Here is a 13,893-nt window from a genome sequence, read left to right as displayed (position 1 = left end):
TATGCTTGAGATGTGTTGATAGATCTGTGGGGTTATAGTATTCTGAAAATCTGAAAAATGTTCACCCATTAAAGTTGCATAAACCCTTCTCCCTTCTTCAAAGACTTTAGTTACATGATTGTTCAATAGGTGATCTTTTTTTTCTCTTCTTTTTGAACATATGGGATACAGTTGTGACTGCTCTAATTCACTTTTCTGCCAATCTGCATCAGTTGTGTATTGGTCTTGATTGGTAGATTATTTTTCTAATTTTTGGCTGTTTTCCTGGTTCTTTGCATGCCTGATAATCGCTGATTGGATAGTAGGCATCATTAATTTTTTCTTATTTTTGCTACTTTTATATTTCTATAAATGTTTTTGGATTTGGATCTGAAACACAGCTAAGCTACTTGGAATCAGATTTATTTCTTGATTTTATGACTTGTTAGGAAAATCTAAAATAATGCTCCATCTATGGTTAATTATTCTCTACTGAAACAGGGCCTTTCTTAATTCTATACTCAATATCTTATCCCATGTGTTTTTCCAATTTTATTCGTGAGAAATGGCACTATTCCTGACCAGATATGAATATTAGGCACTCTCGCTTTTAATTCTTTCAGTTTGTTCTTTCTTGGCCTGGAGTAGTTTCCTTACACACATGCACTGCTGAAAACTTAGGGGGATCTATATGCAGATCTCGGAGGGGTTTTTGTTTTGTTTTGTTTTTTTTCTCTGTGCAGTCTTGAGCACTCAGCATTGCTTAAGCCAAATCCATGGCTAGATGTTTTTAAACAAAATCTCTTCTCCCAGTTTTCTGTGTAATTCTGAAAAGCATTTTAACTTTGCTGACTTCCTCAATGCGACAAGTCTTCATCCTTACCCCTCAGTTTGTCTTAACTTTTCCTATATGTTCACACCTATTAAGAAAGTGCTATATTACATAAGTATCTATTCACAAATCTGTCTCCCTTGAAGAGAATAGAATTGCTTATTAAATTGCTATATCCTATTACATAGTCGGAGTTAACAGTATGTGTTGTTGGATGAATGAGATGGAAATCTCAATCATGTCTGTACCTCAGAGACAGAAGTGCAGTCCTGGAATCTGGGAGGTAAGTAAGGAAACCGGTGTACCTGGAAGTTTCAAACAAGATACCAGTAAGTCAGGTACCAGATATTGTGACTAAATAATTTCCTCTCCTAGGCTATTTGGTTTTATTTATTGATATTTAGTAATGTCAAATATCAAGTGAATATAATATAGAGTATTTTATCTTTAGTAGTGACAGAGAGTTTTAAAAAATCTTCTCCTTTTACCAAAGTAGACTTCTCTCTTTGACACAGTTGAATTGCATTTTATGTGGACTTGTAAATTACGTAGGAAATTTTCCAAAAGGTCATTGCTCATAAAATAAGCCTTCACTCCAAAAACGAGATTATTATGCACCTGGAGGCTGAGCTAGTGTGAGTAGGAATCTGAGTAGAAATGGGGATTTTATAAGCCCCTCCCTGTCTTCTGACCAAGGCTCAGACTCTTTCTTTATCACCTCTAGAGAACAGTTGGTCTTTCTCTCCAATAATAATAAGGGCCATAATTTTATTTCTTCAAATTTTTTATTTTTCAGAAGGCTCTGAAATTTTTGCTAAAAATTGGATTTAGATTGATCCCACTGTTCTTCCTGTACCTGTTTCTAATTTTGTGAAACTCAGTTCTTTGTACTCAGAATTCTGTCTATGAAAGGCTGCCTGCCTCTTTCTTCAGATACTTAGCCTAGAAGCAGTTTATCTGGCCACTGTCTCCTGGTGCATGTTCTCTTTCAAGAGTGGAACTAATAATCATCCACGGTCATGGCTCTTGCGCCGCGGGTAGGAAATAGTTTACTACAGCGTTAGTACCTCACTTGATAGCTCTGTGCCTTACCCATTCCTGGAAAACATCTTTTACAGTTGATTCAGAAAATGGAAACAAATTAAGTGAGTGCAGATTTCAGGCAGTTTAAAGTCACTTTAGCCCTGGCCGGTTTGGCTCAGCGGTTAGAGAGACCCGGGTCTGGTTCCTGCTAAGGACACGTACCTCGGTTGCAGTTTGTCCCCCTGGCCCTGGTTGGTCATGCAGGTAGCAGCCACTCGATGTGTCCCTTTCATGTCGATGTTTTTCTCTCTGTGTTCCTCTCTCTCCCTCCCACTCTACCCGAACAAAAAGTAGAAAAGTGTCCTCAGATGAGGATAAAAAAAATAGAATAAAATAAAATTAATTTATATGGACTAGGAGAGGCTAATCTTCATAGATACTCTCAGTTCAAGAGTAAGCCCAAAACTTCATGAAATTCATTTGATTGTGGCTCTTTCCCAATGTATTCAATATCATCAGATGTGCTTGGTGGCAGATTCTGAAGTAGAAATCCAAGCAGGTACTGAGTATAATACAATTTACATGTGAGCCAATTATTTTTAGAGAAAAGATTAATTAAAAGAAGTGGTAGGTTAAAAAAAAGAAGAAGAAGAAGTGATAGGTTAATTTAAAACAAGCAATGCCACCCCTCTATGCTGAGTTTAAATCTTGACCCATTTTTGTCCTCCTAGATACAGTATAGAAATGTGCATTGAATAAAACTGAGTTAAGAATCACCTTCTAGGCTTTGAACTAAATCTTTCACAGTAACAGACACTCTTTACTTAAGCTCATTTCACGTAGTGTATTTAATAGCATCAATTTTCTTTAATATTATTATTTTTTAAATCGTTACCTAAGGATATGTTTTTATTGATTTTTTTAGAGAGGGGAGAAGGGGGAGAGAGACAAACATCAATGTGAGAGAGAAACATTGATCAGCTGCCTCAAGTACTTTTGTTCCCCAACCAGGATTGAACCCTGTATGTGCTCTGACCTGGAATCGAACCTGCCGCCTTTTGGTGTAAGGGATGATGCTCCAACCAACTCAGCCACCTGGCCAGGGCTAATAGCATCAATTTTAGTGAATAAGGGGTATCTTTTACATGTGAGAGAGCTGGGGGCAGTAGGTAGAAGAAAGTGCATCCCATAATCTCCTCTCCCTTCGCACCCATTCACACAGTGCACATTGCCCCCATTTATTTTTTTTGCAGGCACACACACTATGGGGTACAGCTTTGCAGTACATTTCTGTAGTGATTGTGACAAACTTTGATAAATAGCCCAGCTGACAACTAAGTTTATCTTGGAGCAGAGAATAGCATCTAGGGAGAAGGGGCTGTTACTCTCCCTATCCAGAAAGTCATCTCTGCACATGGGACACATTTTAATAAGGAGCACTGTGGAAGGAAAAGAATGTATTGCTTATTTATAGCATCCTTTCTGTTTTTCTTCTTTGTTCACAGAGACTGAAAGAATTAAAGCAACGGGAATTTGCTCGAAATGTAGCTTCCAAGTCATGGAAAGATGAGAAGAAACAAGAAAAAGCACTTAAAAGACTTCATAAGCTGGCTGAGTTAAGGCAACAGTCAGAATGGTAAGAATTAAAGGTATCTCAAATTGCTCAAAACTCTTCAACCTCTGGGGAAATTTCAATGATAAATGTACTTGGTTCGCTGAAACAACATAAACAAATTATAATTAATCAACAAATATGTCTGAGGGCAAATGTTCCTACCAGTTAAATGTTTATAAATTAATTACTTTGGCATCTGATTTTTTTTCTTTCCTAATATAATTAATTCAATGTGCTCTTCAATGAAATGATCCAAGGATGATTCTAATATGCTACATGTATTATATCCAGTTCATTTAAATGGACCTACATAGCTTTTTTAGTAATTAAGTCTTATAATAACAATTTTAAAAATCATAAATAACAATGCATCATTTTGGGGAGGAAATAAATCTCCTGTACATGTCCCTGTAAATACCTGCATCTAGAATAAATGATACTATCATTATCTGAACAAATAAGATATAATTAATACAGTTAAATTAACCATTTAAATTGATTATTATAATAAGGATACACTAGCACATTATTACAATTGAAAAATAGAAGTCTTACATAAGCTTGGAACTGCTGAATGTTTCCAAGTAACAAGACTGTTACCTGAAACTCAATAAAATTTGAAGATTTTAATTTATGTTTATATGAATCATAATGTAGAACACTAATATAGATAATTAATGTAGTTGACAACAAACTGGTGAATTGTGAAATTTATAGATTTGTACCAGAATTTAAACCTCTGTTGTTTAAGTGACAAGCAATATAGATGCTAAATGAAATAAGCCAGTCAGAGAAAAACAAATACCATATGATTTCACTTATATGTGGAATCTAATGAACAAAGTAAACAAGCAAACAAAAGAGAAACAGACTCATAGATACAGAGAACAAACTGACAGCTGTCAGAGGAGGGGGGCTCTGGGGGGCTGAGTGAAAATGGTGAAGGGATTAAGCAAAGAAAAACCTCTTACATACAGACAACAGAATGGTGATTACTACAGGGAAGGGGGGTGGGGCAGGTAGAAGAGGGTAAAGGGAGTGTAAATGGTGAAGGAAGGAGACTTCACCTTGGGTGGTGAACAGACAATACAATACACAGTATTATAGAACTGTATACTTTAAATCTTTATAATTTTATTAACCAATGTCACCCCAATAAATTCAATTTAAAAAAACTGAAAGGCAATATACAATAATCTTGGCAATAAATGCCTCCATTATAGTACCATAAAATATTAAACCTCAAATTTGATTATAAAAATATTTATTTTTAGGTTTAGCTAGGAGTAACAACACAGTACTCAGTCTGAACATATATATGTATTTATACATGAGTTATCTTAGGATAATGTACATTATGAAAATACATAAAATATAATCACGTTAAAAATAAGTGAGAAATCTGGAATGAAGGAAAATTGAAGGTTGGAGAAGCATGTATCCAGAGGTGAGGTTAACACAGGAATGCATGCTATGAAGTCACAGAAACAGAACACATATTTGGTATTAGGCTTTTTACTTTAAAACACACTGAGGGTCTTGAAATATGTTATTTGAACCCATTGTAAATAAGATATTAGGCAGTCCTTGTCAAAACAGAACGTAGAAAGAAACATCTAATGGTTATTATGGTAGCTTGCAGGAAAAAAAAAATCTAAGTTAAATGTTAATTCCTGGGTGATTAATTATGAGGTGCCATAACCCAGACTACATAAAAAAGAACAAGGTTCACTATAGAGAGACACCTTTTAGAAGGATCCTTTAAGGGCACACAATAGAAAATCCAAGTGGTGATAATAAACATAATATTGGTTCTTTTTTTTATTATGAAAGTTGTGATACTTCTCTATTTCTGCTCACTCATTCCTTATTTCCTTTTGAGAGAAATAAACAAAGGCACAGAGGATCCTTGATAATGATGATGATGATGGTGATAGTGAGGATGGTTTTATTTAAAAGTTCTAAGTTTGCAGACCTACCCATTGTCTTTCAAATTAAAACAAATGAAAAAATCCACCCTATTAAGGTTAGCTGTCCCTCTGGAAATCTTATTCACTGAACAAATACAAACCTAAGCACAACCTCTGTAGAGTAGGCAGGCCTAGATTCCCCGATTCATATTGTAGATGTTCAGCTTTCCAGTTACAGAACTTGGGAACTAGGAAAAGTATGTCTTTTTTTTACTACCCACCATCTGCCTTCCAGACAATTTTTTCACTCTGCTTAAGCTGCCTCATGGCCTAAGAAAAGTCACTTATTAGAATTATTAAATATTTTCATTTTGGCAACTGAATAGACAAATGAAAGTAAGAAATAAAATGGAGAAAAAATCACCCAGCCCTGGCCAGTTTGGCTCAGTAGTTAGAGCATCAGCCTGTGGACCGAAGAGTTGCAGGTTCAATTCTGGTCAAGGGCACGTACCTCGGTTATGGTTCGTCCCCGGCCCTGGTCACGGACGTGCTGTAGGCAACCAGTTGATATGTCTCTCTCACATAGGTATTTCTTTCTCTCTCTTTCTCTATACCTCCCACTCTATCTGAAGATAAATGGAAAAAATATCTTCAGATGAGGATTTTTAAAAAAAATCACCCATAGTACTGCTCTCCAGGACAATTTTCTTTGTCCTTTATTCTCATAATGAGGGCTTCTAAGTAGAATGATATAGATAACACAAAGATTTTTTCATGATCCCATTGAAAAGAGAGGTGAGTTTAATAGTAGTAAGAATATCTGTATTAGACTGATTTTTAAAATGATGGCAGAAATTGCTAATGGATCCTATGAAAGGCAGTCAGTTTTGGTCATCTTTGGGTAGTTCAACCCAACTTGGTTTCTCAGCAAGACCAGTTATTGTGTGCAGGGAGATCCAATCAGTTTGTAAACTATGTGTGTAAGCCTAAGTCTAGTGCAGCCTGTGTGGATATTTACCCAAATTTTAGGAATTTAGGACCACTGTTTCTGAGAATATAAAGTTCCTTATATAAGAACTAAATAATGTGGGACTTGGAAAATTATATCATGTAAAGAAATTACCTTATTTTGTTTCCTGTATGGAAAGTATAATTTTTGCACAAGAGAGAAATAAATTATGCATTTGTTGAGTTGCCACAAATTAAAATTTTTGGAGAACTTTTGGAATGGACAATCCATTAATAAGAATTAAAGGGCTACCTCTACAGTCATATTTTTATTATAAATTATTAGGTCAAAAAGCAGACAGACACTAAAGAAAATTCTAGAGGAGGAAGTAAAATTATAAATGAGGATATAACTATAAAAATTAAACCTTTAGCCTGGCTGGTATGGCTCATGGTTGCACATCCACCCATGCACCAAGAGGTTGCTCGTTCAATTCCCGGTCAGGGCACATGCCCAGATTGTGGGCCCAATCCCCAGTGAGAAGCAGGCAGGAGGTGGCCAGTCAATGTTCTCTTTCATCGATGTTTCTCTCGCTCTCTCCCTCTCCCTTCCTCTCTCTCTAAAATTAATAAAGAAAAAATGTTTTTTAAAAAATTAAACCTTTAATTATAAGGCATAAGCTTGCATTAAAATAATAGAATTTAAAACACCACAAAGACAGAAAATTATGATTTTCCAAAATAATAAAAATCATTAGATTTAAGATAAAGGAAATTAAAGTTTATAAAGCAATGAGATCAAAAGTTTAAAACACAAAAATAAGGACAAAATAATAATGAAGATTTAACGTTAAAACTTGTGAAAAAATGATAAGTGTACATTGAATAGTAAAGTGAGCACAAAAATTAAGGACCAGAAAAGCCAAATATACCACATAAACAATACGAGCAAAGAGCTTTAAAAATGTTTAAAAAAGAAAGAAGATTGCACATTAGAGAGATAAATGGTAAAATAAAACAGCAATAAAAAAAAGAACATTTAGACTAACATAAGTTAAAGCAAGAAAATGCACATAACAGTGCCAGCATAATAAAAATATTATTAAGGAAAATATATAGAAAGAATATAAAAGTAGTAAAGTATCTGCATCATAATGGAATCAGGAGAGGTAGAATGATAATATTTATACATCAAGCTTTTGGAATAACTTCTACTAAGTTTAGTGCGGATACTATCAGATTGAATGAAGTTCCTGGAGAAGTTAACTTAATACAGAAATATAGCTCCTACTTAATCCAAAGTGTGGCTACAAATACAGAAAAGAACCTCTTTGGCATTTGGGCAAAATTTAGCATGGCAGACGTTTTTGCACCTCATCCTTCTATTCCCCAGGCTGCAGGCATTTTAAAAGACCAATAACTATAATAAACCAATATGCTTCCTATTTTCCATTAGTTAAAAAAAAATTCAATGACCCATACTTCTTAGAATATTTCTCTTCATTCCTCATGATAAATATGCATAAATACCCTCGCTAAAGAACATTTTTTAAAAAGACTCAAAAAAGGAGATTAATGTGATAAAGAAGAGAAAAATGTTTATTATAAAACAGCTACGGTAAGAAAAATAATAATAGTTTTATAAAATTTCAAAATTTAGTTTTCACAAGATTCAAGGAACACTATAACTTTGAAGTTATAGCCATTAGTTTATAAAGAGAGGACAATCTGAAGTTATTAAAGAATAGTGGCTGAAATTATTGTTTTTAAATTAAAATTCATATGGACATAGTAAACAACAATTGGACATTGTAAAATTTTCCATCAGTAGAAATTAAAAACAAGAAATTATTTCTGAATTAGAAAAAAAGATTAAAGACACCAGAGTACTGAGATAAATAATAAGACCTAAGACATATATTCAGGAGAATCAATAAATTTAACATGTAAATTCCGGGACAAGAAAACAGGACAGGGAAGATACAATAATCAGAAATATGAGCAGAAGTGTCTGAGCTGAATAAAGTTGAATTGAAAGTCTCCAAAGTACTAGCAGAATTTAACCCAAAGAAATCAGTCTGTAACTATGGTCTGTTAAAATGCTATGGATATATGATTTATTTTATGTTATACATGTAACAAAAATATACTTATATTAAAGTATTATGTTAATAAAAATGAACAATTATAAAATCATACAAATGCTCAAGCAAATTTATTTCAGAAATGAACAAAAGGAGGCTGATTAAATATGTCTCTGCAATAGTAACCATGTAAAGAAAATGAAGCAAAGGACATGAAACTTGGTGGGCAAAAGAAATGGGACTCCAGAGTTCCATGCTGATTGGCCAAATAGTCCTAAGTGAGGGCAATCAGAAAGAATTTCTTAGACTAAGGGCTTCAAAAGCACTACTCTCCATTAGAATTTAACTGCCTGCGGAAAAGAGATCAGTTGTTTTAGTATTGTATACTTCAGCGACAATGACAATACAAGTGAAATAAAATTATAAAATAGTAAAAAACAAGCACATGGAAAAGGAAAATGAAGAAGAAAGGCAGCTCAAAGCAAAGCATCAGGTAATCAATGTGATTTGTATGTGGTCCGCCTGGTAAGGCTTTGTTTTGTAGCAGAGGTTTAAAGGTAGAACATGAAAGAGACACTTTAAAGCTGGAGGGTTTCATCTTTTATATATATATTTCTGTTTCCCATTTTCTAGCTGAATTACCAATTAAGCTCAATAAAATGAGTAATCTTTTCAAAGCTACTAAAAGACAAAAAATATATATGCACAAAAGGTAGAAAGAAAATATTTTGGTAAGAAGCCAAAGAAAATATTTCAAGATAATTGAAGATACTGAGATTGCATGTAAATGTGTGTTCCTTTATTATTCATTTATTATAATTAGTCAAAATAGTGATAAGTCATAAAGAAAGAACTAACCACTCTGCTTCAAAAGCAAGCAAACATGAAGGCATTTTAAAACCAAGAAAACAACAATTTTAAAATGCTGGAACTTATACAATAAAACAAATTAAAGATATATTTTTATACATTGAAAGTGACAATTCCATTTAATTTTATGTTTAATCTGAAAGCACTGATTATAAAACTCTCTGGGGAAAGATATTAAATCTATATTCCAAAAATTGATGTGCTCTGGAGGATATATATTGTAACATAAATGTAATATTTTATTTTCTTTGTCAGCCCTAGCATAAGATATTCACATGCTATTGCTTTTTGCTAATTTCAAAAGAATATGCTTAAATGATGCAATTTAAAAATAGACACTATGAAACATAAATATACTGAGTCATAAGCACAGTGAAATGGTTATATTACAATAGACAGAATTCACAAATGGTAGGATAACCCATCATAAAAACACTATGAAATGTTCACGTATGGATAAGATTTCAAGTCTAATGTTTTAATCATTTTAATATTTATTGTATTTACAGTGTTTCTGGAAATGGACCAGCGTACAAAGCACCCAGGGTAGCCATAGAAAAACAACTCCAGCAAGGAATTTTCCCAGTTAAGAATGGAAGGAAAGTATCGTGCATGAAGGGTGCTCTTCTCCTTAAAGGAAAGAACCTCTCCAGGAGCATTTCAGATAAACAGCGGTCTACCATGCCCAGTCGACACCAGTTACAAACAGACAGACTTTATTTGTTTGGGAAGCGGGTACCACAAACATCGTCAGATCTCACTAATGCAGATCACCGGACAGGAGTATCCTTTTCTTTTTCCAAGAAAGTGCATGTAAAATTAGAATCTTCAGCATCAGTTTTTAGTGAGAACACAGAAGAAACCCATGATTGTAACACCTCACACTTCTATAAAGCAAAACAAACTGTGGAAAAATGCAAGTGCCGCAGGTTTGCAAACGAGGGTGCACACCTCTCCAAGGAAGAAGATATAAACATCTCATCAAGCCATCTGGAAAGTGTTTTACACAAAAGCTTCTCCATAAGCTCTCAAATTTTGCAAGACAAAAATGACTCTATCAAAACATTAGAAGATTCGATTGGCATTCATGCTTCATTCTCTAAATCTAACACTCATCTTTCAGATGTGAATTTTACTCCTTCCAGTAGAGAAAAAGAAACTAGAAATACATTGAAGAATGTTTCAGAAAATATCATGAATCATGCATGCCAAGCAAACGCTCCCTCCAGCCCACCAAACATTTACAAGTGTAGTGATGCCAGGATATTTGAATGTCTGGATGAGTTTCCATCACTAGAGCCAAGTGAGCAAAACAATCCAGTGCATCTGAATTCCAGAAAGGAGAGGAGAGAAAAATCCTCAGATGAAACACAGAGAGTTAGCAAAAATGTGCAAAGGCTCCTCAGAGAAGCATGCTCCCATGATGGGAAGTCCAAACCATTGCCTTATCTCCACGTACAAAGCAAGGATGGCCACACCACTCTCCAGTGGCCTACCGAACTGCTGCTCTTTACGAAAACGGAGCCCTGTATCTCTTATGGCTGCAACCCATTATATTTTGACTTCAAGATTTCTCGGAACACACAGAATGGCCGTGATCCAGAGGACTTAAAAAGAGAATTGATTAAGGAGCCCTTAGGAATGAAGACCAAATTACAGAGCCAAGTCTCAGGTTTACTCCAAGACCAACACAAATTGATCCAAGAAGATAATCAAGCTCTGAAACCAAAGATGATGACAGCTAATCCGGATTGGGAAAATTCCCAGAGAAAATATAATTTCAGATACAGTGATTCTGAGCCAAACCTGAGTAAACACAATTTTAGTGCCAGTGATTTAGAAATGAAAAATCCTGAAGTGCCTGCTTACCTTGACATCTCTCTGAAGAACTGTGTAGGAAATAATAATAATAGCGATAAAGAACTTAAGAAACCTTTAAGGGCCCATTGGCAAAGCTGCCAGAAGGTAGTTCTAAATGATGCGAACGAGGGCCTGACTTTTACTCCTTACATCCCCAGGACTAAAAAGCATAAACTGATTCCTTGTGATCCTCATTCAGATTATGAAGACACAAATCAATTCAGTTGGAATTCTAGTCCTTACACAGCAAGGGGTCCCAGTGACCCAGAGCAGGACTTCAGTGTGGTTTTGGATAGTAACCACATCAGTGTGACCAGCGGGGTGGCTGGATGCAGAAATCGAAGATACAAGAGAAGTGCTCCAATGGTGTCTCTGGATAGACCTCCAAGCCCTTCAGACACATCCCCTGACAGCACAGCGAGCATGAGAAGTACCTGTTCAAGTGACAGGTTGATTGGCCATGGCAGAGGTAACTTGCTCTACTTTTGTGAAAGAGAACACAGCTCAGCCAAGAGACGCAGAGGGAAACTCCGAAAGCACAGCTGCCGCCTGCCAGGCGGGGGAGCCGAGAGTGCCGGGCTGCGGTCCGACGCACAGACAGATAGGAACTGCCGACTGTGGGAATCGTTTAACAATGAAAAATACTCAAAACATAGGTATGGTCACTGCAGAGAGAGAGAGAAACTGGGCAAAAATCAACAATTTCCAGGGCCAAAATCCAGGAGAGTTACCCAGTGTGATACTAGCTCACAGGTTTTCTGTGCTGGGAATAATGGAAAACCATCTGCGTGCCAGGGACCTCAGCACAGCCAATTGGGTTCTTACTCAAGAGAGAGCATTTATTACTTAAATAAAAGTGCAAGAAGTCAACAGTCTTTGCACAGCCCTCACATTTGTGATCTGGGAAATGTAAAAGCCCTGCAGTGTAACCCTGGGAATACCAGCTGTCTTCTCAGGAATTGTTCCAGCCACCCTTCCGAAACCACAGAGTTCAACTTTACAGAAGGAGAGAAGACCCCCGTGACAGCCAAAAGCCTTTTAGAAAGAGTTCAAGCCAAGAAGTGTCAGGAACAATCAGCTAATTTTCCGGGCTCTTCAAATAGTTGTAAAAATGAATCAGAGGCTCATTCACAAATCCAATGCACAATTCAGTTTACACCACCAGGCTGCAACAGACCAGCATTGCCTTTGTCTGAAAAAATACAAACCCCAAGTAAAAGAAATAATGACAGAGGCAGTGTAATTCAAAGAACTATTGAGAAAGACAAAGTCAACAGTTCACAGACAAATAACTGCACTGTTTTGGTAGACACTGATTGTGATAACTATCTTTCTAAAGGTATAATTCACATAGCAGAGTCTCAGTCACTGAACATGAAAAAGAACCCAACAACAAAAGAACAATCAACACCTTTAGTAAGTGAAGTCCAACCTTATATTCAAAGCTGTGATCCAGTACCAAATGATTTCCCTGGTGCTTTTCCATCTAATAGATATACTGGTGTTACTGATTCAACAGAGACCAAAGAGGACCAAATACATCTAAACTCACAGGATGTAAGCATGCATACGAATTGTGCAGAGGGGAATACAGACCCTTACTATGACAAAACTATGCAGAAGCATGACAAAGTAGCAGATGAATTAGAATTATGTCAGAAACCTATCTCTTCCCCTTTAGTTCAACAGCCAGTAACATTTTCTCCCGATGAAATAGATAAATATAAGCTCCTCCAGCTACAAGCCCAGCAGCACATGCAGAAACAGCTCCTATCAAAGCACCTGCGGGTTTTGCCAGCTGCAGGGCCTGCTGCCTTCTCTGCAGCCTCCGCTGTGCAGACAGTCCCAGTTCACCAGCACTCGTCTTTCACCACCATCCACCACACGTTCCTGCAGCATTTCTCTGTCTCTGCTTCTCTAAACTCCCAGAGCAATCACCTCCCTGTAGCTCACCTACATCCTCTTTCGCAGTCACATTTTACTCCATTCACATTTTCACCACTGACCCCAGCCTTTATCCCCGCACACCCCACTTTCATGGCAGGTCGTCCCCTGCATTTAGTCACCCCGGCCCCCTTCCATCCATCTCACATAGCACTTCAGCCCCTGCCCCCTGCAGCGTTCATCCCCACGTTGTTTGGCCCTCACTTGAACCCAGCCACAGCCTCAATCATCCACTTGAATCCTTTCATTCAACCGGTGTTTCAAGGTCAAGAGCTTTGCCATCATTCTTGCTCCAGTCAGATGCAACAGTTAAATGGAGTGAAAGAGGCCTTAAATGTGTCAGCGCACTTGAACTGATGTGTTCAAGCCTCTCTTGGGGATGAATGAAACAAATTGTCACTACCTGCAAAAAGATATATTTAAAATGTTTATCTGATTCTTATCAGATTTAAATATTGATGCCAATCCAAAATGTGACCAATTTATAAATAAGAACTGAATTGCCAATATTGAAATAGCATTTTAAGAATTTCTTTTAACTTGCAAAAATATTAGGACAAATCTCAAACAATTTTATGGAAAGAGAGAGGGGAATGTGTTAAAGATGAGTTTTGAATGAATTCTCACATATTATAAAATAATAACAGAACATTCAGGCAGATCATTAATGTTACAAAGAAAATCAAATGGAACATAAACCACATGCTCTAGGTGTTTGTTGAGTGAGTGACCGAATGAATGCACATTTGGTTTTATTCATCAGTTAATAATAAAAGGTCAGTAAAAATTAATTATTAAAAATAATAAATGTTATGGTTAACTATTAAC

At 36.1% G+C, this 13,893-nt stretch overlaps 1 protein-coding gene across 1 annotated transcript in view; it reads left to right on the top strand.

The window, feature by feature from the left end:
* ZNF804B (zinc finger protein 804B) overlaps positions 1–13,422 on the top strand; it is a 568,493-nt gene extending 555,071 nt beyond the window's left edge. The window contains exons 3-4 of the mRNA XM_036247159.1: positions 3,340–3,470; positions 9,771–13,422. Of these exons, the coding sequence (XP_036103052.1) occupies positions 3,340–3,470; positions 9,771–13,422 (3,783 nt within the window). The remainder of the gene's footprint in view (positions 1–3,339; positions 3,471–9,770) is intronic.
* The last annotated feature ends 471 nt before the right edge of the window (positions 13,423–13,893 follow it).

The sequence above is a fragment of the Molossus molossus genome, unplaced genomic scaffold (assembly GCF_014108415.1).
Source record: "Molossus molossus isolate mMolMol1 unplaced genomic scaffold, mMolMol1.p scaffold_m16_p_7, whole genome shotgun sequence".
Taxonomy (NCBI): domain Eukaryota; kingdom Metazoa; phylum Chordata; class Mammalia; order Chiroptera; family Molossidae; genus Molossus; species Molossus molossus.
This window is presented reverse-complemented; position numbering and strand designations above follow the sequence as displayed.